At 43.4% G+C, this 20721-nt stretch overlaps 2 protein-coding genes across 2 annotated transcripts in view; both read left to right on the top strand.

Moving 5' to 3' along the window:
• Positions 1-2167: 2167 nt before the first annotated feature.
• Positions 2168-14691, top strand: LOC117492774 (sine oculis-binding protein homolog B-like). The gene is given in 8 exon segments (XM_034143163.1): positions 2168-2447; positions 4963-5092; positions 5408-5602; positions 6662-6813; positions 7983-8078; positions 8306-9832; positions 9834-10199; positions 12441-14691. Coding segments are annotated over 7 exon segments (2550 nt in total). The 5' UTR covers positions 2168-2354; the 3' UTR covers positions 10191-10199; positions 12441-14691.
• A 1051-nt stretch (positions 14692-15742) lies between these two features.
• LOC117492453 (rho-associated protein kinase 2-like) overlaps positions 15743-20721 on the top strand; it is a 31899-nt gene continuing 26920 nt past the window's right edge. The window contains exon 1 of the mRNA XM_034142718.1: positions 15743-16152. Within this exon, the coding sequence (XP_033998609.1) occupies positions 16057-16152 (96 nt within the window). The 5' untranslated portion in view covers positions 15743-16056. The remainder of the gene's footprint in view (positions 16153-20721) is intronic.

Genomic DNA, 20721 nt, shown 5'->3' on the forward strand with positions numbered 1-20721 from the left:
TTCATCTGCACAACTATTCAAAAGGAGTAGGTGGACATCGCCCTCTACAGGAGAAAACACATTACTGTAAACCAAAGCAGATCACACTATATATCTTTATTCTGTGAAGACCAGTATAACATTGTCAATCATCTTCTAAATGGACAGTATCATCGTATAGTCATGTATTTATGGACAATAATGCAAGTAATGATACTCAAAGTGGCCAATTTGTATGACTCGGTCCAGATGTTGGGGAGTGTAACTTTGGACGTATAGTGTTCTCATTTGTGTGTTTCTTGAGGAACAGTGAGAAGGAACAGTGAGACGGTCTTATCCCTGCCTTCACCCCCCAGAGGAACCTAAAGGGACAGCGCTCCCTGCAGAGGCACCAGATGTGCGCTGTTATTGAGAGCCGGAGAGAGGGGCCTTTTGTAAGGCATCAGATAAGCCCTGTTCCCAAAACTGGGCCCGGATCGGGTATCATCAGCGGGTGTACGAGGGGGCGAAACCCAAGCCCTGCGCTGGATCGGGTTTCTGTTTACACGAGCCGTGGTCCCTGGATTCCTCCAACCAGAGAGGAGAGAGGCTCTGAAACAGGCCTCACGTCCCGCCTGTCTGTCTACCTGTCTGTCTCTCTGCATGGGGTTTAGCCACCAAGTGAAAGTTCTGCGAAGGAAAAACAGAATGCAGTAGGCCTACACATTGACTTTAATCAAATGTATTATGTCAACAGCCTACGCATAATTGTATTAGGTTAGTTGAAACTAAAGCAATAATTAAGTTGAACCTAATATCTTATCTAACACATTTCATTTTTTTTCTGTGTGGTGTCATCTAAAGCCCAGTTTGCCTATTACTTGGCAATGTCATTACCAACTTTATGGCCTAACTCTTCACGAGTAGTTATATGAAACCGATGCGAGTTCAAGTGCAGACACTTCAATGAAAATGCAAAAAAAATGATTATAACATATTATTTATTTCCAACATGAAATAACATTTAATGTGGCTGAATGCAACTCGCCCCTCTCCATGTTTTCCTTACTTGACCTAGAAACATGATATTGTTGTAAGCGTAATAAACTATCTGGCCCTAACCATTAGAATAATCATAAGCAATATGTGCTCGTCCATGACTGTAAATCATGCCTGTGGTAGTTTTCCAAAAGCAAAGGTTGCCCTGGAGCCAAACGTGCACATTACAGGTGGGTTTTTTGTATGCAGTGCACACAAATACACAAACAATGTCACACAAGGAATCAGTGATCAAAGAAATGCCATTTGAGAAAAGCCCCTTACATTCTGTCATGGTATCGTTTAACTCACAGCGTTCTTTTCATCTCTTTATTTTAAGACGAGTTTACAGACAGTGTTAGTACTGTGTCCCCTCAGATAAAACACAGTCTTTGCATTCCTTATGAAATGTATCTGTTGAGATTTGGGAGGGGTGGGCGCCAGGTGTTGGGTTACATCAAATCACAGGGCCCTCCCTTCCCTATCCGGAGAGGGCAGCGTCAAGTTTAACAAAGAGAGAGCAGGAGTTATACCGGAAGCTAGGTAACTTTGATTTCACAATAAAAGCCAAAGATGTCTTGCGTCTAAAGGATAACTTTATTAAGACAATACAAAAAACATATCCATACTATAGCCTTTTATTTTGAACATATAATATGTTAGACCTGATACAGAGAACAGAGACAATTAAGTCTAACATGAACAGTTTTATGGTTAACATGGTATTTTGTCAATGATTTGTTTGATTTTAATGTGAGTTTGACTTGTGATGTTTAGTTTGATTAAACCAAGACGGAGAGCTTTCATTGTCAGGTTTGAGGCACACATGCTGTTAATATTCAAAAGGACTTCAATTGGGATTATTATTTGAAATAGGCTACAAAAGAAATGATCAGCATCAGCAACGTTTTAGTTTCCTAAAGATTACGTTTTTCATACATTTTGGTCATTAATCATTTTGGTAATTTTCAGTTTTGTTTTTATTCATACCGAGATCAACTGTTTAAAGTTTAATTGTTGATCATAACCTTGGTTGTCCTTAGAAAACACATTATGTCAGGTTGAAGTTCACAATTTAGTTTGAAAGTCTCAACCGGAAGCCTTATCTTTGTTACCTGCAGGTGTTTGTCAGCGTTGCAGAAGAGAGAGTGCGGATTGTTCTGCTGCGGAGCCTCCAGCCTGGAGCGCATGCATGTTCAGTCCACTCCAATGGTGTGAAGCCCAGATGAGGGACTCAGACGTCCGGGAATGACAGCCGCTGTCACCGGGAGTGACAGCTTTCACTATAAGCTTCTCCTCTAAAAACCTCCAGCTGACAACCAACACTGATCCGGTTCGGATCCTGCCAGACAAGGACTATGCCAGAGATGGAGAAAGGGAGACCACCGGAAAATAAACGCAGCAGGAAACCTGCGCACCCCGTGAAAAGGGAGATCAACCAGGAGATGAAGGTGGGAGTGAGTTTGTTTCCAACTTCTATATTTCTATCAACAGAGTTGTGTTGACCCAGCCAAAACTTTTGTACTACGCGCAAAATCACTTTCCACTCAGAGAGGAGAATGAACTGGGCAAAGCTCAATACTGGAAAAAGTTAAACATATACTGTGTTTGTTTTCAGTGAATGCTCTCCTTGTGTCTTTTATGTAAGCAATAGGTTATGAATATACTTTTGTGGCACATTTAGAAAAACAACTTTAAAATGTGCTCCCCTTTGGAGGACAGAACCTTATTAAACTTTTCTTATAAATGTAAACTCGAAATGTCTAACACAGAGACACAGGAAGTTTTAATTATAGAGTTTCGCAGTCATTATGAGTGGACTGGTCTTGGGACGCCATGTCAGGCCAGCTGTGGCCGGACACGCTCACCGTAATGTCCAGCGGAGATCCAGATGTGCGTCACTTCTTCCCCGCTCTTTCAGTGCGCACTTGCTGTACCACAGAGGCTTGCCCTTGTACTCACCAAAAGAGAGAGTGCATGTATTTCCTACAAATAGTCAATGTCATACACCGGAAAACACTTAAGCACTATAAAACAGTTTTAAATTGTGTTCATTTCACACCAGAATAACTTGCCTATGCAGAGATAATGTTCATTGGGGCATGTCCTTTAAGAATGCCTCCTCTGTTTCTATCTTTAAAGGACAGTCACAGTTAAATCACAGTAACAGACTTTGATTCCCTCCCACCATTATGAGCCCATTACTGCATGGAAACTAATCCATGGATTGTCTGCTTTGTTTGGGTTTGGACACTGGGTATTTGAGAGTGTTGACGGTGGTTGTAAGTGATATCTGAAGCTCCTTCAAGCAAGAGCTCAGAAATCTAAAAAGACAAGCAACTCTTTTGGGGCGAAGGAAGGAGATTTTGGCCTTTTCGTGAGAGAGGAAATGTGTTCTTAATGTGTAAGTGGTTTGGATTGTAGCGTTTGATATCCAGGGGAGGTGTAGAGTTACAAATTAACTAATTTTAATCAAAACATGTGAAACGCTATCCCCTCTTGATGTGAGCCTGCTGGGCTGAATCTCAGGGTCGGCCCCAGTTTGTTGCCTTTGGCTGCAACTCTCTCTGTGGTTTGGGATATGGCTTGTCACTCTCACAAAGCAGATGTTTGTCTGAACTGCCAAAAAGAAACAAAAACAATATTGTGGGAAGTGGACTGGTGGGGGAAAAACAAGAAAACAGAGAGACTAAATGAAACTGAGCTGTGTGAATAAAGAAGAGGATACCCAAATTAGATGTGATGGGACAAGATAAAAAGAGTCAAAGGGGGAGGATAAGGGGGAGAGAAAGAGACAGACAGGAAGGCAGGCTCACTGATTTCTAGCTCAGCTGAGGTCCAGCCTTGTGTTGTCTCTGTAATACATCTGTTTCAACACCACATTCGGACCTACTCCCTCCACGTCAGACCCGAGCGCAGCACCAGACACCGGATACTTAACTTTAATCATCGTTAGGCATATTTAGCTGGATATGATACCACTGCTTGCACTCACCCACACACTCTCCCAGACACACACACACACACACACAGCAGAAAGTGAGCAAGCAAGGGAGAGATCCATTTCTTTGAGGCCCTAGAGCAGAGCAGAGGTCGGAGTGAGGAAAGCAGGGGAAAGAATGTGCAGTCAGTACTACAGCACTACAACACCACCACAGCAGACTGGCTGTGCTGGAAAAGGGTGAAACCTGAGAGGCAGAGCTGTGTCGGGTGTCAGGGCTGGAAGGTGCTGGAGTGGAAGGGAGGATGGTGAAGATGGGAGGTAAAGGGGGGGGCAGAGGAGAGGAAGAGAGGCAAGGGGAGGGACATGGAAAGCAGAGGAATAGAGTGAGAGTGGTGGACACTGGAGAGAGGAGTGGGGCATTTCCGAGAACCGTGGGACCTCGCTGTGGTGTAGGGTGTCCCGCTCTGATTTCTGCCCGTTCCGGATCAGGTTTCTCCTCCAATCCGGTTCGCCCAAAGCCACAGAGAGAGGTGGGTGGATAAAGAGAGAGACCTTTGTGTTTTCTGTTTTTTTTTTTTTCATCTGGACGTAATAAAAAAAAAAAAAAAAGGGACCACACATCCCATCTGCGGGGAACAGTTTTCTTTTCTCCCTCTTTTTTCCAATTAAGAGAGATAAACAAAGGATGATTCATAGATTTCACACTGGTGTTAGGTTTTAAACCTTTCCGTCTCAGATTTAGCAAGAGTAAACAACTTGAATACATCATGGAAAAAGCGTCATACTGTACTCCACTGTGCCCATATTCATTTCCCCAACTGGGCTGGGGCTGAGAAAGAATCCCTTGCATTGATTCTGAGAAGGAAGGTCTGATTATGTTTAACATAGGATAAAAAGTTCCACTAACAACCCTAGGACGTACGGTCACAATTTCCCACTTGCAGGCAGACTATGGCTCAGTTACCGTATCCCTTTACATAGAGCATTAATCAGTGATTTATTTCCCTCTTTTTCTCATGCAGACGTTTGCAGAAAGCACCATGAACGAGCTCCTGGGATGGTACGGCTATGACAAGGTGGACCTCAGAGACTCGGAGGCCAACGAGATCAGAAACTACAGAGAGAGGCGTCAGCATGTGTCTGTGCTAAAAGGTGAGGGCAGGTGTCAAGAGTTCACTGTTAGAAAAGAGTCTTCTTGAATTTACACTGACAGGTTCTGCAGGTTTCTGTGCAGACATTGAGTCACTGTTCAAATTAGCCAGACGTACTCTGCTGTAGTTGCAACTTCTCAAGTTTCATTCACTCAGATGCATCTATTGTTTCTCAACACCACTGTTCTAGAAAGTCAGTGTAGGTCATTGTTATTTGCAAAGAAGACGTTACAGTGTCATGTTAGCCATACCGTGGATGTATGCTATTGTATTACATGAAAAATATACAGCTTTATATTGTGTTTTTGTCTTTCAGAGAACTCAGTGCCAAAATCCAAGAGCGTGGACACCAAAGTCAGTCACTCGGTACTCGCCATGAAGAGTGGAGAGAGAGAGTCCTCCAGTGTCCCCTCCTCTTCATCCTCCTCTTCCTCAACATGCTCGTCCCTCACCACTTCCAACGAGCACAAGAGTGCCCCTGTCATTGTCCCCCTCATAAAGCCATCAGCAGGTAGTGCTACTCGACTACACATCAAGTGATGTAAATTAGCTCATGGCATGGCTGTAGCTCTCAGACTTACACATGCCCATATAATTGTCAATTTGAAGCAGGTCTATATTTGAAATTAAGAGTTTATGATGGGCAATGTGGATGGGGCATATATTGGTTTCAGCCTTTTTTCTCATGACATTCCTAAAAGATCTTTAGAGAAATTGTAATACTGTTAATGTAATACAATATGTCCTTTTGCTCCAAGAATTGTCTTTCTTCTAAAATACCCATCTGAGATCGATAACTAAAGTTATTTTGCTTTTAAACTAAAAACTAGTTGCAGCTCATGAGGAATCGGCTTAGTTCATCTGAACAAGTTAAATAGGTCCATATCAAATTATAATATTGCACCGATGTGTCTGAAAAACATTACACTTTCTGATGTTTTGACAGCGTACGCAAGCCTAGAGTCTAGAATTAAATAATGATAAAAATAGACATGTGTTGACTTCCAAATGCATCTGTGTTATCAGGGTGAACGGGGTAGTAATGGCAACCCAGTGATTGTCCCGCTGCACTGTACATATAATTGAAGTTATATAATAAGGGCTACAGTTCTTACATTGTACACTCAATGTTGAATCTCGAACCCATCATTGTTTAATTTAAAACATTTCAAATTGTGTCGGGGTTCGTACCCCTATGGACCTCATAAAGTGGTGGTGCAGATATTGAGAAATAACAGGGGGTGCAGCCCTATCTCTGGCTTCCCTGAAATAATATTTAAGTACTCTTTAAATTATTTAATTGTCGGAAATATCTCACTTGACGTTTTGGTGGCCCTCCAACTGTGGGCCAGTGTACAATAATACGTTAACATACTGACATTAAGATAACGACTTTGAATATGGTCACAGTAAAAATTATCTTCAACAATAACAGTCTTACACTTGCATCCCTAACTCTGGCTTTACAACTGAAACAGAGATGAGGACTGTTTAAGCAAAGCGCAATAGTAAAACTTTTGCAAAATGCACTCATAAACTGACGTGACTTTATTTGTTGTTTCCCCTGCAGTTGAAGATGTACAGAATGTGCAGATAGTGTGTGTTTGGTGCCAGAAGGAAGGGGTAAAGCGCTACTCTCTATGCATGGGTTCAGAGCTCAAAAGCTTCTGCAGTGAGAAGTGTTTTGCCGCCTGCAGGCGCGCTTACTTCAAACGCAATAAGGTCAGTAGCAAACCACAATGTATTCTTCACTAATGAGTTTCACTTTTAGGGCAAGCTTCTAGGTGAGATTTTGGGAATATTTGTATTTATGGCATGATTATCGGTAGATTTATGTTTAGATTTTTCAAATGATATGGTCCAAGTTTTTGCCAGCTATGTTACTCTATACACAGCAGACCCAGGTATCAAGTGGTTTCTGGCAGGTTAAAACACCTTCAGAAACAGAAACTTCTGATCTTTTGAGGTCATTACTTTTAAAAGAGAGGATTTCTGAGAATACACTTTCTATCTAGATGGACGACCCAGTATAGGAATGGAGCGAGGGAGGTCAAAGTTTGTAGAGGACACTTAGTATCAGTTTCGCGTTAATGGAGGAGGGGCCAGCCATTAAGTGGCTCTGGACAGGAAAGTATGGAGAACCGCTCTGATGCACATTGCCATGATTTTTCACCTTCCATTACGACATGGATATACCCTCTTTAGAAGTGCGGTGTGACAAGCAGCTATATCGCCTTTCACCTTCACTGTTGGTTAAACTGTGATAGGTTTATTCACAGAGACAATAAGGAGGGCTGAACAGACTATCTGTGAAACAAGCCCTCTAGTTTTTCGGAGGCCGGGAGGAAAACATTGCCGTTGGCTTGTCGCTGCTTGTCTAAGAGGAAGGCCAGGAGGCCTGGGGCGAGGTGTCCACTTTCAGTGCATACCTTACCTTCAGCTGCCTCATGTTTCGTAACTCAACACGACTCAATGGGTCACAGAAATGGGGGAGCACTCAGATCCACAGCAGATCAGCTTTCATGAATCAAGAGGAATTTCCTATATTAATACTGGCAAGGCCATTAATAATATGTCAATACATCACCTACATTATCTCCCTACTCCTTTGTAGACTTGTATCTGTTTCACAACACAGTGGTTTCCCTTTGTTGTCTTGACCTTTAGGGTTGAGTGTCATGTATGAAGTTCAAACAGTTTTTAACCTTTTTTTCTGCATTAATGACCGCAGAATGATTTCACTGTAGCACTTTCAATTGATGTAACCGCAGCTACTTCCTCATAAATTGGAGAATAAATCCATCAAAAGAGGGGGTTTTTACCTCAGGGTTGTCAAACTGCTTCACATTGGTTTATGTCATGAGTGTCATATTGTGGTTTTCCCCTGTCAGGCCAGAGATGAAGACCTCCACGGTGAAAGATCCCCTCAGCACCCCCATACAGAGGACTCGCCCAGACTGGTGTTGAAGATAAACAGCAATGTCAGAGTAAGAGGACACTATCAATGCAATCTTTTGTTTTACAATGTGAAGTGTTATTATGAGTAAATGGCTTTTTATGCTTGTATATTCCAGCTATTCTTTTTCTTCTAACCTTAAGACATTGAGAGAAAGTCAGCCTATTATTACTGTGTATTTGTAAACATTTCTTAAAGTTTCCAGACTGAATTTATAACTGAATTGACCCTCCACAGTCTCTTTCCCCTGTACCGCAGGTGTGCGATTGGTGCAAGCATGTTCGTCACACTAAAGAATACCTGGACTTCGGATCTGGAGAAGAACGACTCCAGTTCTGCAGCACTAAGTGTCTGAATCAGTACAAGATGGACGTTTTTTACCGAGAAGCCCGTGCAGCTCTCACCAGCTCCAGCCCAAACAGAACCAGCCAGGAGGGGAGGGCGGACACCATTGGGGCCGGGCAAAAGCTACTCACTCCTGAGTCTTGGAGCAGCATCAGCAGCGCAGGGGATCCCCGTCATAGGAACCTTTCTCCTAGAGGGCCTACGGCAATCCATGGATCAGCAGAATCCATGTCCCCCTCAGAAGCATCCTTTTCTAATTCAAAGCTCCCTGTCTCTGGACTGAAGAACCTGGAGAGACCTATCCTGTCTGCTCCCCCTGCCGTGGATATGTCCCCCCGCCCTGCTAACCTTCATCCTGCGCATCATCCTCATCCTCTTTTGGAACACCAGCCTTTACCTCAAATCCCCATGCCCTTCATCAGACCTCCTCTTCATGCCCAGGGCCTGAAAAGCCCCCTTGGCAACCCTTCCAGGCACCCAGGCCCACCTTCAAGCCCCATCTACAGACCTCCTCACTCTCCTCACATGCAGCCCCCGAACTCTTCCATGAATCCACCTATGATGCATCCCTTCCCAGGCGCCTACTTCCCTGGCTTGCACTCCCCTCCTCTGAACATGATGCAAAGAGGTCCAGTCCCAATGCATCACATGATGAACTATGGTATTCCTTCCTTTAGCCCTCTTCTGCCCCACCCCACTATCCTGGTGCCTTATCCAATTATTGTCCCCCTACCTATCCCCATACCCATTCCTATCCCTTTTCCTTTCCCTACTAAGGCAAACGTAGAAACTCCAAGTCACAGTGGTGTTATTCAGCCTGTGCCAGAGGGGGTAGACAGAGGTAAATCTAGGGCTACCAGGCCGCCATCTCCAGGGGTCCCTGAAGGGGAGAGCAGATTTGTAGCCAACAAATGGGGTGCGACTATGAGTCAAGGTCTCCCCTCACCAAGTCATCCCAACACGGATTGGGTTAAATCAGAGAGGCCATTCCCTTCTCCGACATCCACCCCTCACAGTGGAGCATCCTCCCCCCGAGCACAGTACAATGAATCCCCCTACTCAGCATCAGGGTCGGAGGGGCTGACAGACTTTAAGCAGCAGCAGCAGTCGGAGCGACAGGTTATCCAAAGGGTTCTCCAAAGGACCCAGGTTAAGCCAAGTGCCAATGGAGTAGTGGACCTGTCGGGGCTGCGAGAGTCAGGAACTGGGCAGGGTCCCAGATCAGGGCTCCAAGAGGTCATCAGACCCACCCCTCCTCTACCACAGTCCCCACCACATGACACTCTCTACCATCTCCAGGACTCCCACACACCTTTACACAACCCAACCAGCCCAACAGGGAGCGGCCATCTTTACGATGCCACATCCTCTGCTCTGAAATCTCAGGACCACAGTCCAAACGGGATGTCCTACTCATCCCCACCCGCCAGTCCAGACTCCCCCCCTTCCCCTGAGAGTACCAGCACCACCCCCTGACCCTGCGCTCAGTGAGCTGGAGGCCATCAAGGAGAACAAGTGCTCTGTTATTGGCCCAGTGCGAGTTGAGGGGCCAGTCAGTCAGTCAGAAGAGCCTTTAGCAGTAGTCGGGGAGGTAGGAGATGACCCCCATGTTCCTGATGAGGACCATGCCTATGCCCTGCCCACAGCGCCAAAGACAGGTGGGACCACCACCCCTCTGCTCTTGCCCAAACTCAGGGACAAGGGTTGCCTGCGGAGCCCTGCTAATACGGCCAGTGCTGGAGACATGGAGCCAGCTGTGAAGAGGCGATGCCTACGAATCCGCGATCAGAATAAGTAGAGGATGGAGGTGAGAGAGATTCTATTACAAGGCAAAGTATAGATAGACTTGCTTTCACTTGCTGCTCCATCTAATATTACAGAGTCGTACATTGAAAAAAGGAGAACACTATTTTTCCTTGTTATCTAACTCGTACATCAACAACAGAGTTACCACAAGCTGCCCATGAGTTGGATTCATTGCATTTGATACAAGAGTATAGGAACATGACCCTTACTGTATTTTCATACATTTCTTTAAATCCCATGGCTTTGTTGTGTGTGGCAAGACCCATCAATGTGATGTTCTGGTTTGGTTGAATTAAAAACGAGCAATTAAGTATAAACGGTATTTGAAGAGGGATTGGAAAATGGGCGCATACACACATTCACACATACACAAGGCAAGCTTAATCACAGGTCTCACAGTATGCACATGGTCACTAAACAGCATGGCGCCAATGAGAGAGAATCCTAGTAACCTGGCACTCCTTTAGGCTCTACGGTTACAGCAGGGAAAGGAGGTGGAGGGCACAGGCAGAGAGAGTCACTTTGAAAGGCGATCACTTGAACACAAACTGACAGTTACAATGCTTTGTTTGCATGGCATCCTGTTTTGTAGGCTCAGTTTTGCAAAGATATGCGAGTATGTGTTTAAGAGGGAGGGAGACATTTCTCAATGTGTACCTTTTTAGCTGATGCTTTTATCCGTAGTCGTTTGCAATGTATGAGAAGGTAGTAGGTGTAAGACAGATGGTTGCTGATAAATCGAAACCGTGACCTTGAGGTTATGGGATGGTCTTACAAACCTGACACTGAGACAGAGGGACGGATCAAGTGAGGTTGATCAAGTGTGACCCCCAAGTCAAACTCTTGCTTCTTGCTGTATGAACGGTGAGGCAGTGCAGACATGTTTCTGGGGTCACTGCAGAGACAGAGGTGATTGTCAGGCAGACTATAAGGCGCTGTGAATATGAAAGCTGGCCCTCATGTGATAAGGCTCTGGGGCTTCACTAGAAAACACAGGGGCAGAACCAGAGCGTTTCAATTACACATGTCATAATGACACCCTGTTCTGGCTTCGGCTCGTCTCTTTCCCATGTAGGAGTTTAGCACTCTCCTCTCTTCTCACATTTCAATCCCTTTCCTTCTCTTCACTCACCACCGCTGTCCCCTGCCAACCAGATGTTGTTATTAGAGTAGAGCAGGAAATCCTCCTTACTTTAAACCAATCAAAGAGCATCTTAATTTCACTCTCCTGATTGGTAGTATAAATGGCTGTAACACCACCCATCTTCCTCACCTGCTAGTATCTCAGCATAACAAGATCATGTTACCATTTTACTCTACGTCATGAGATTAATCTGCTGATATTACAGGTTTGATTTCAACTGGCCTGGTTTTCTCTCTAAAGGCCACGGGTTATATATCTGTTTTAAAATGATGGCTGTTGATAGAGAAAGCACAACATAAACCTTTATACTTTACCCCAGATGTTTTGTGTCTAAGTTACAGGCTTCCCTTTCACTCAATGAGTTCCAACCTTTGTCATTTGTTGTGGGTCAGTGCGTCCCCTTAGTAACCAATACATATGAAATCACATCATGCTGCTTGTGTCGTGCAGACGGATTTATGGCCCTGCGTTGTGTGTAATGGGAGCTGGCTGCCGTATGCGTATTACTTTAGCTCGCCACCTCTGTGCTCTGAGTTGAACATTGCCGTCTTGTTCCATTGTCCCCACTGCTAAAAGTCTTTAAAACATCTCCCACTTTGACAGAATCTGCAGCCAAGTGAAGGATTTCACCTCAGGAAACAGCCCGTTTTTTCGTCTCAGTTTTCCCTGCCTTTATTTGGGATATTTTATAGCCCCGTGTAATCCGATCCCACCACATGGGTATTCGCTGAGCGTTTGAAACTAAAACGCAATGGGACAGAGGGAGTACAGAACCCTGGTTTGGCCCTTACATGACAGTGTGTGTGTTTACGTTTAATATGTGTGTGTTTGAATGAAGGTCTGTGTTAGTGTGTGTGAGACAGAAAGAGGCCAGATGTTCTTAGTTTGATTGTGCCCTGTGCGACAGTTATCTGAGTGTTGAAATGACTAAAAGCCTCATTCTTGGCGTTTATGTAGAATAGCTGGATTAAGGAATAAGTGACCAGAGCAGAAGGGGTTGATATAAGATATCTTAGAAATTGAAATTAGAATCAGTCCAGAATCTATAACATCTCATTTCTCTTTCTCCCTCTCCCTTTTTCTCCATCTAATGAACAGACTCCCTGTTTAACACTGTATGGCGGTGCCAGATTCAGTGCCACGCCCTCTTGTGGACAACGCCAGTGTTCACACCCTCCAGCCTGTCCCTCAGCCTGTCAGCCCACCAGAGTGTTGCTCTGCCTGTAGACCAGCAGGGTGCCAACACAGGAAGCAGTCCAGATGGCCATATTATCACAAGTCAACGTGAGGGAAGAACACAACACAGTCACACGTTTTGTCTTGGACCAAAGAGTATTGCTGGAGTGTTATGTTGTGTTCAGTGAGCCCTTGAAATGGAGCATCTCAGATCTTCTCCCAGTCTGACATTGCCCTGAAGTGTGTCTGTGTGTGTGTTTGTGTGTGTTAGTGTGGCTGCCCAGATGCGCTCCTCCTCCTACTCCTCCTCCTCCTCCTCTCCTTGCTCCATGCAGCAGACAGGGCTCTGATCAGCCTTGTGTGGTCTTCTCAGATGGAGCCTGAACATGATCTCTTTCCAGGGGAAACGGTTTGTTTTCCTTGCCCGGCTTGCACAAAGAGCCACATTGTTCCTCTCCCCATATCCCACGCTGACTCCCCACTCCAGGTTTTGGGTTACCTGGCCGACAGGGGCTCAGACTTCAGGAGCTTTTTTATTTTTTTGACCGACAGCCAGGAATATAGTATACCCTTTTCCCCTCTACCTCACCGCCCAATCTAAATATGGTACACAGTAACCCACTGGTTCTGAAGCTGATCCCTCACAACCGATTGCCTGTGATTACTCTGAGACCATTTCTGGTGAGATTAGGTCTTTATTGGGCAGTTTATATACTGCCGGGAGAGAGCCTGGCTCTGAAGGGAAATGATTCTCCCTCTGCCACCTATAAAACAAGGTGAAAACTTCATTGAAAATATGAGTGGACACCTACTAGTTGAGAAGGTCTGTAAACACTTAAAAGATAACGCTGGTCCCTCAGCTTTCACATGATCTGCCAAAGATTTGATAGCAAATCAGAAATTGAATATGTTTTAGCATCATGTCAGGCACAAGACAGTTTACCTGATTCAAATTTGTTTTAATGTCCCTCGATCTGATCATAAATTCTTGAAATCAGACTGGTAGTAAAAGAAAAGTAATATTACACTCAACCGTCAAATGCTGTAATACGCAGCAATCAGTATTAGTTTCCTTTGCTATACCGGATACCTGATGAGAGATGATCCTGATTAGATTACTTTGACACTTTTTCAACACTTGTCCCATTGTAAGATTTTCTTGTTGTACTCCACACAGATACTATATGATGTTATATTAATTTATGGATGATGCATCTGTAGATTTTCACAACAAAGTGCTTTATTTCTTCCTTTGTTTTGTTTTTTCTGTAATTATTGTCTTTATGTTTATATACTGCATCCCCACTAGAGAGCAGTGTTTGCCTTTGTAACTTTGCACCTGCCCTTAGTTGAGAAAGCACCAGAAGGCCCAAAGGCAGCCTGCTGAAACCCATATGAGTACACAGAACATAACACTGCTCTCAGTGCCAGCGGATATGCAATGCCAAGTCAATCGCTTTTCATCAACATCTCGCTGCCATTATTTTTTCCTTACATCAATTACAGCAGTGTCAAAAGGACCCAGGCTGCCCTTCAAGGCCTCTTTTTAATGAAGAGTTCATCTGCCCCTGGGATAAGTAGTCATCATTACCAACTCCTAGAATAACTCCAAATGTGACCCACCCCTGCCATCATTCCAAAACGAAATGCCTATCGGTTAATGTTTGTGTGAGTGTGTGTGTGTATGTGTGTGCGCGTGTGTGTGACACATCTCTCCCCACTCATTCCAGCCTACATCTTCATCACAGGTCATGCCATTATGTTAGTGTCATCCTCGGCTGGCCAGGGGACTTTGTCAGTGATGACATCACTCCATGCAAATAGCTGGGGTGTCAACAAGTAGTCCTCTGCTCTGACGCCAGAGGCCTAAAAAGACATTGTTAAAGACTGCCATTGTTGGTTCTATTGCACATTTTAATCATTGCCATTTCTGACCTGATACAGTGTGTGTGTTAATCCAATGTTTGGACAAAAAAAATACTTTTGTGTCAGAAATGATATTGCTGTTGTTGCCTGAAATGCATTGGTACTTTCTGACCTCCCCTATCAAACATTTAGCCCACTGTCTGAATAGCTTATTCACAGATTGTTTGTATTTGAATATAGATTCAGTAACCAAGAGCTTTGGTGAAGACCTCTTTGTAAAGTAAAATAAATAAAAGTTATTCTAAGAGCAAAATAATGTGTTCTGTGTTCTTTAATTGTTTCCATTTATTTAAAAAATAAGCAAATGTAATTCTCAACCAATCACTGATCTTGTGTTGTGCTGTAACCTTCTACATTTAAATATTATCCTTAATAATGTATAGCCATAAAACAATTATTTAGATGTGTAAATGTAGATAAGGACAACTAGCACACGGCAGTCCCTGTCATTTACTATTTTTAGTGCCAGCGTGTCTGCAAGGCAGCGCATCAGCATTCCTAAAATACTGAAAGTTGGTCGAGGCCCTGAGCTGTGACGATAAAAGAGATGAATGAGATAAGTGATCAGGAATTCTCGGTGAGGGCTCGGGGGGGTTCAGGGATTGGAGGCACTAGGCAGTTAGGGGACTGGTGGTGACCCGGCCTGGGGTAACTTTACTGGGTAAGATATGGAGCAAAACTGCTGCACAGGAAAACTCTTATCGGTACTCACCTACACAGGGAAAGAAGAAACTGATATGGCATTCATGTGTTTTGTTTTCAAGTCACCTACATTAAGGAAGAATAAACCGGATACATGGGCTTGCCTTCAAAATAAAAGCATAAATCAATCTGACCAATGAGATTGTTTTATGGTAGTATTTTGTCATAATTTAATTATTTAGATTTGATGTATAAAATGCAACATACAATTGTGAGAAAAAAGTTATATAAAACTTTATAATGAGTTTCATGCAGAATGGTGCTTTGTCGAAAATGTGTTTCTCAGCTGAAAACACACATAAAAAGACACACGTTGAAATAATAGCTGAAAACAGACGGTAAATATGTTTAAATAAAAAAAATGTCTGTGCATAAACTAGCCATAATTCAGAACAGTTATATTACATTTAAATAAACATATTATTAAGGTTTTAGATTTAGATTTACCATATTTGTTAACATTATAAACTGCAGCATTGTATTCTAAGGTGTAATGTTTAATTAGAGATTTATTTTGATAGTTCTAACCGGAAGTCATGCTGTCTGACTTCGCAGCAGTCTCTACAGGTTGGACACGTTGTGGTCGGATCAGATTTTGTTGTATCTACCTGGGAGCAGGTAGTGGAGCCCGCCTTCTCCCGGCTCTCAAATAAGTCCGCTTTGTTTACACTTTGTTGTGAGATTTTAATGAAAGAAGGAGGGTGAGCCGGACTGTGTACTTTGGCAGCGGATAAATAATTAACCTGGCAACTCAAGCAGTTTACAGAAGAGCTGACATGAGGAGCAGAGCCAAGCAGTAGCGGAGTGTGCCCCCCGTGCGCCTGTGTCTCGAGACTGAAAACAGGCCTACAGGTGTTTTTGTATTTCTGCTGTTTAATGCCATTTGACCTGGATACACTGCACTGTAATCATGCTGGGAGCCGAGGGCAGACTAGAGAGCCGGCTGGAGAAGCTGGAGTCCCTCATGAGGGATCCATTGTCGGGACTAAACTTGGAAACGCTACTGGTAAGTTTGATTTCCCTCTGTGTCTGATACAGGTGAGTCTTACTACTCAAATTTATGAGACACACTCTTACACGTAGCCCACATAGCTGTGCTCCGAGTTGTTGGTCTGTCATGATCAAAGATCACCTGAAAGGAAGTGTCCCGTGTCTCAGAGGACAGCTGGAGTAAACAAATCAAAGACCAGTTACACAATCTAAAAAAACACTTACTCATTGATGTTATTGTAAGAGTGAGGGATTACATCATCTTTACTGGATATGATAACAGCTTGTGAAAAGTTTAGTTGCCATTTGTTTATCATTACTTTAGCTTTTAGTCAGGAATCATGCAGTAGAAGGGGAAACCCCACCTAAACTATGTGTTGCCTCCTTTTCATGTGTTCAATGCAATCCTCACTGTTACGGTTAAAAGGGAAATTATAACAGGGGTTTATAATTATCCAATATTATGATACATTTCTAAAAGCGGCATTTAAGTGAATTTTCACTAACAGTCAGTGCATGCCCTGGATTCTAATTATTGTACCCATTCATTTTACCTAGTCACTTCATCATTGTATGTTTGTGATTAGTCTCTTGGTGTGGCCTCTAATTTGACGTGCCCTCTCTCTAACCTGTCCTAAGAATGTACTGGGCCAACTTTGTTGAAACATACTGCCACTGTTCAGCTTATCTGCCTCAACTTCTGTCAACAATTACACACTTTTGAGCTGATATGGAGCAGCTTTTGTTTGCTGGGCCTCTGTCTTGATAGTATTTCCCACCAGGCCTCAGCTCAGAACTTTCTTTACTTTGTAAGTGTGCACAAAGCGCTCTGGAAGTGAAAACATGTTCTAGTTTCCCTTCCAAACAATCCTGAGATACCTGAGGCCATTTTTTAGACTGGATTAACATGCTTTTCTACATGATCGTCACGCTTTCCCTCAACAAATGGAATAATCAATGTAAAAATGTTCTGAAAAATCCCTTTACTGTTAAATTTGTTGAGCTGCTTCATACTGGTTTTATATAGCAGGAAGCCACCAGCTGTGGTTGGCAGTCAGGTTATTCTCGGGAAATTTGGCACAAAGAAGAACACAGATTATCGTGGGATCATTATAAACATGTCAACCTATTGAACAGATGAGTCGGTTAAAGGGGATTTGATGTTGTGCATACTGGCTGTTTAAACAAAACAGCCCTGCATCTGCATATTTCCTGCTGGGGGACACCATGTCTATTCTCAGGGCTGATGAGTCACAGGTCCTGTGTAAAGCCAGAGCAGTCTCATGTCATTCAACGACAACAGATAACAATGTGAACTGATCCATTTTAGCCCACATCATCCCAAACTAACCAGTCATTATTCTCAGTCTTATTTCTAGTCCGCTGCATGTTGTTTCAAGCAGCTTTGTAGTGGTCCTAACAATGGCTGCCCAACGCAGGGAGCTGCCACACAGGAAGCTGAAGTCACACAGGAAGCTGAAGTCACATCCTGGAATTGAGATGGAGTAAACCTTCCATGACCTCACATCACTATTTCCTGTTTGTCCACAATCATCTTTGTTGTGTTGGCACAAAATATGTTTTTTTTTGGCATTTTGTTTATCTGTAGAGGATTTGATTCTGAGTCGATTTAAGCTTTTGAGAAGATAAGCTGTCGGAACTTTTTCTGTATTGCTTGTATTTCTTTTTTGATCAGCACGGCTTACATTTCGATTCGAAGAAGCTCTCCATTGTTGCTGACTGTGCTCAGGCAGTATCAGCTCACAGTGATGGGAGGAGGTGGGAGGTGTTGTCTGAGGAGGACACAACCAAACTCCAGGATCATGTTCAGATTTGTTTAGATTCCTGAAGAGAAAATCAAACCAGTTAGATCTCATTATTTTCTGCTCTAGCTGTTCTGAACCTTGCACTCTCGTTTAGATGACATGTGATGACTTGCTTGACTTAATTGACTTAATTGTTAATAAGTAGTTGATGTTATTAGCAAATAAGTCACACCTATCACAACAATCATGATAGAATAATGATGATATCAAGATAAAGAGCTAATACCTCTTTTTATCAGTGTAATACATGTATTGACATTAACCCCTTGGTATTCTGGCAATTCCTTCTTAATTATAGCAAGCTTCAGGTTATTCTTGGTCCAACATCCTTCCTCCAAGAAAAATTAGAAAGGGAACCCCCAGTCGTAGTTTGCTTACTTCACATGTGAGTTCTGATAAAAGCCCAAAGTATACAGTATGGTAAATAAAAGAAATCCTATGTTTATCAATTGTTAAGGCTGGAACTTATAAATCAGGCTGTGTTGGGGTTGCAGACAGGGGCTGCGTCTCACTTCGGTTAAATGGAATCCTTGTGTCCCTCACTTGCTTCGTTTCCCTGCGTCTAGTCCCTCCCACCAGGGAAGCATGGAGAGACGCAAGGAAACCACGAGAAGCAGGGAAATTAGTTTTAAGAGCAATGGGACGTCCTTTCCTCCGGAGCATCACGTGAAGCGACGTCCGTTTGTGATGTGATGGCAGCTGATCGTCTGACAACAGCCAGCTCTGTCCCCGTTATTTTCACAAACACCCCCACCTCTATAGGCTACACATTTACTGACACAAACATTTGTATCATCTGTTGTAGACCCAAATACATAAAATAAAATAAGAAGTCGTTCTCAAAAAAGATAAACGCCATTCTTAAAATGTATGAACGAACAATAGTTTGATTAATATTGATTAGAGTGCACAATAGAAATAAACTAATTGAGAGAAGAAAAAGTGATATGTTATCTATCAAAACCCAGTAAGATTAACATTCATTGGATTGTACACTTTGTTTGTTTGTGGGATATGTAGCAAATTAACATATTAAATAGCACTTAATGACTGACTGAATGGAAATGACAATAAATGAAAATGTAAAACGAAAAAAGCGATCATGAAAATGTTTCCAATAAATGAATAAAATGATTTTTGACCACTTTGTTGTTCAGATATATCACATATTTGTAACTAAATGATACATTAATTGAAACAAAACACAGTATAAACTGAGGAGTGAGTCCCGTGAGGTTCATGTGTTTTCTTCACTCCGCTGGGAAACTGCTCTCATTAGTGATGTGTCGGTCGCGAACCAGCCGGCTCTGATACCCCTTTCACACCAACGGTGTTTCAGGGCCGGTTCGGTGCTGGTGCTTGAAAAGCACCGGGTTTTCCTGTTCACACCGCAGCGGAGCAGCGTCATAGCTCCGGAATCCGGTTCGTTTCGAGCACCAAAAAGTTGTCCGTCTAGAAGCAAGAACCGCATACGTCACGCTTACGTCGGAGGGGGGGCGAGATTAACCTGAGCTAACACTTAAGGCGAGTACGGCAAATAAAAGTTGTAACAAGCAGTAGTGCTGAGCAAAGTGACTAGAACGCAACCACACACTTGTTAAAAAAAACACACTTTATAAAGTCAGGCAACACTAACGTGTGATTCTGTTTATTTGTACCTTACTTTGACCATCCGTTCGCTGTTATTGATCATTGTGGAGAGCAGGCAGACGTTTTGTTTGTTATTATAGCAGCTATCGGATGGAATCAATACATGGGCTGCACAGGTTGTCATGTCCGACTATCACAAGTAGAATCATAATGAAAAATACGTCGGTAAAAAGTGCCTGTAGAAAACTGCTTAGCAAGTAGTCAGTTTAGCTTCGGTTGCTATGCTAACATCACCCATGTTATACCAGAGAAACTTTCATAACAGCGTTGTGATGCCAAACAGCGTCAATTCAGACTGACACCAAACAGCGTCAATTCAGACTGACACACATTCACTTAAGGGGAACTGGGGATATGTATCAGCTGCTTGTGTGACAGTCAGACAGTGAATACTTTAGAGCCGTGTGAGCTAACCCGGAGCTAACGGGAGAATACACTCCCGTTGAAGAGCAGCCGGCCAGCACTGCAGCGGTCGGTAAATGCCGCTGAAACACATTAATAAACAATGAACCACGGCACTCTGGAGAAAAGTATAAGGTTGGAGAAGTCGTTATTTAATTTAATCTGGCTTCGTATGATTAAAAGCAACGCAGTCCCCGGCCCGTTGTTGTTGTGAGGTGAGCTCCGGCGTTGGGGAGAAACTCAGCGACGTAAACTGTGACGTCATGACGCAGCAGCGGCAGCACCAGTCGGGCTCTGAGCGGTGTGAAAAGAGCCGGCGCTAAACCGAAGAACCGGTTCTGAACCAGAAAAGCTCTAGCACGGAGCTTGAACCGGAGTTGCGTTGGTGTGAAAGGGGCATAAGAGCCGGCTCTTTTAAGTGAACGACGGGAGCTGGCTCGCGCCCGCGAACTAGCCAGGTAATTTTTACTTTTGAATACTTCAGTACAAAGGATGTATTGAATAATTTAAGTTATATATGTGTACACATATAAATCATTAGTCAAAACAGGGCTACATTTGATTGAATTATAAAAGGTATATTTCGCAGATAAACCTATTAACCCCGCCCCCTTAAAAAAAAAATCGGCTCTTTTGAACGGCTCTCGCAAAGGAACGGAGCCATAAGATCCGGCTCCCTTCAAAGAGCCATAATTCCCATCACTAGC

The sequence above is a fragment of the Trematomus bernacchii genome, unplaced genomic scaffold, assembly GCF_902827165.1.
Source record: "Trematomus bernacchii unplaced genomic scaffold, fTreBer1.1, whole genome shotgun sequence".
Classification (NCBI taxonomy): Eukaryota; Metazoa; Chordata; class Actinopteri; order Perciformes; family Nototheniidae; genus Trematomus; species Trematomus bernacchii.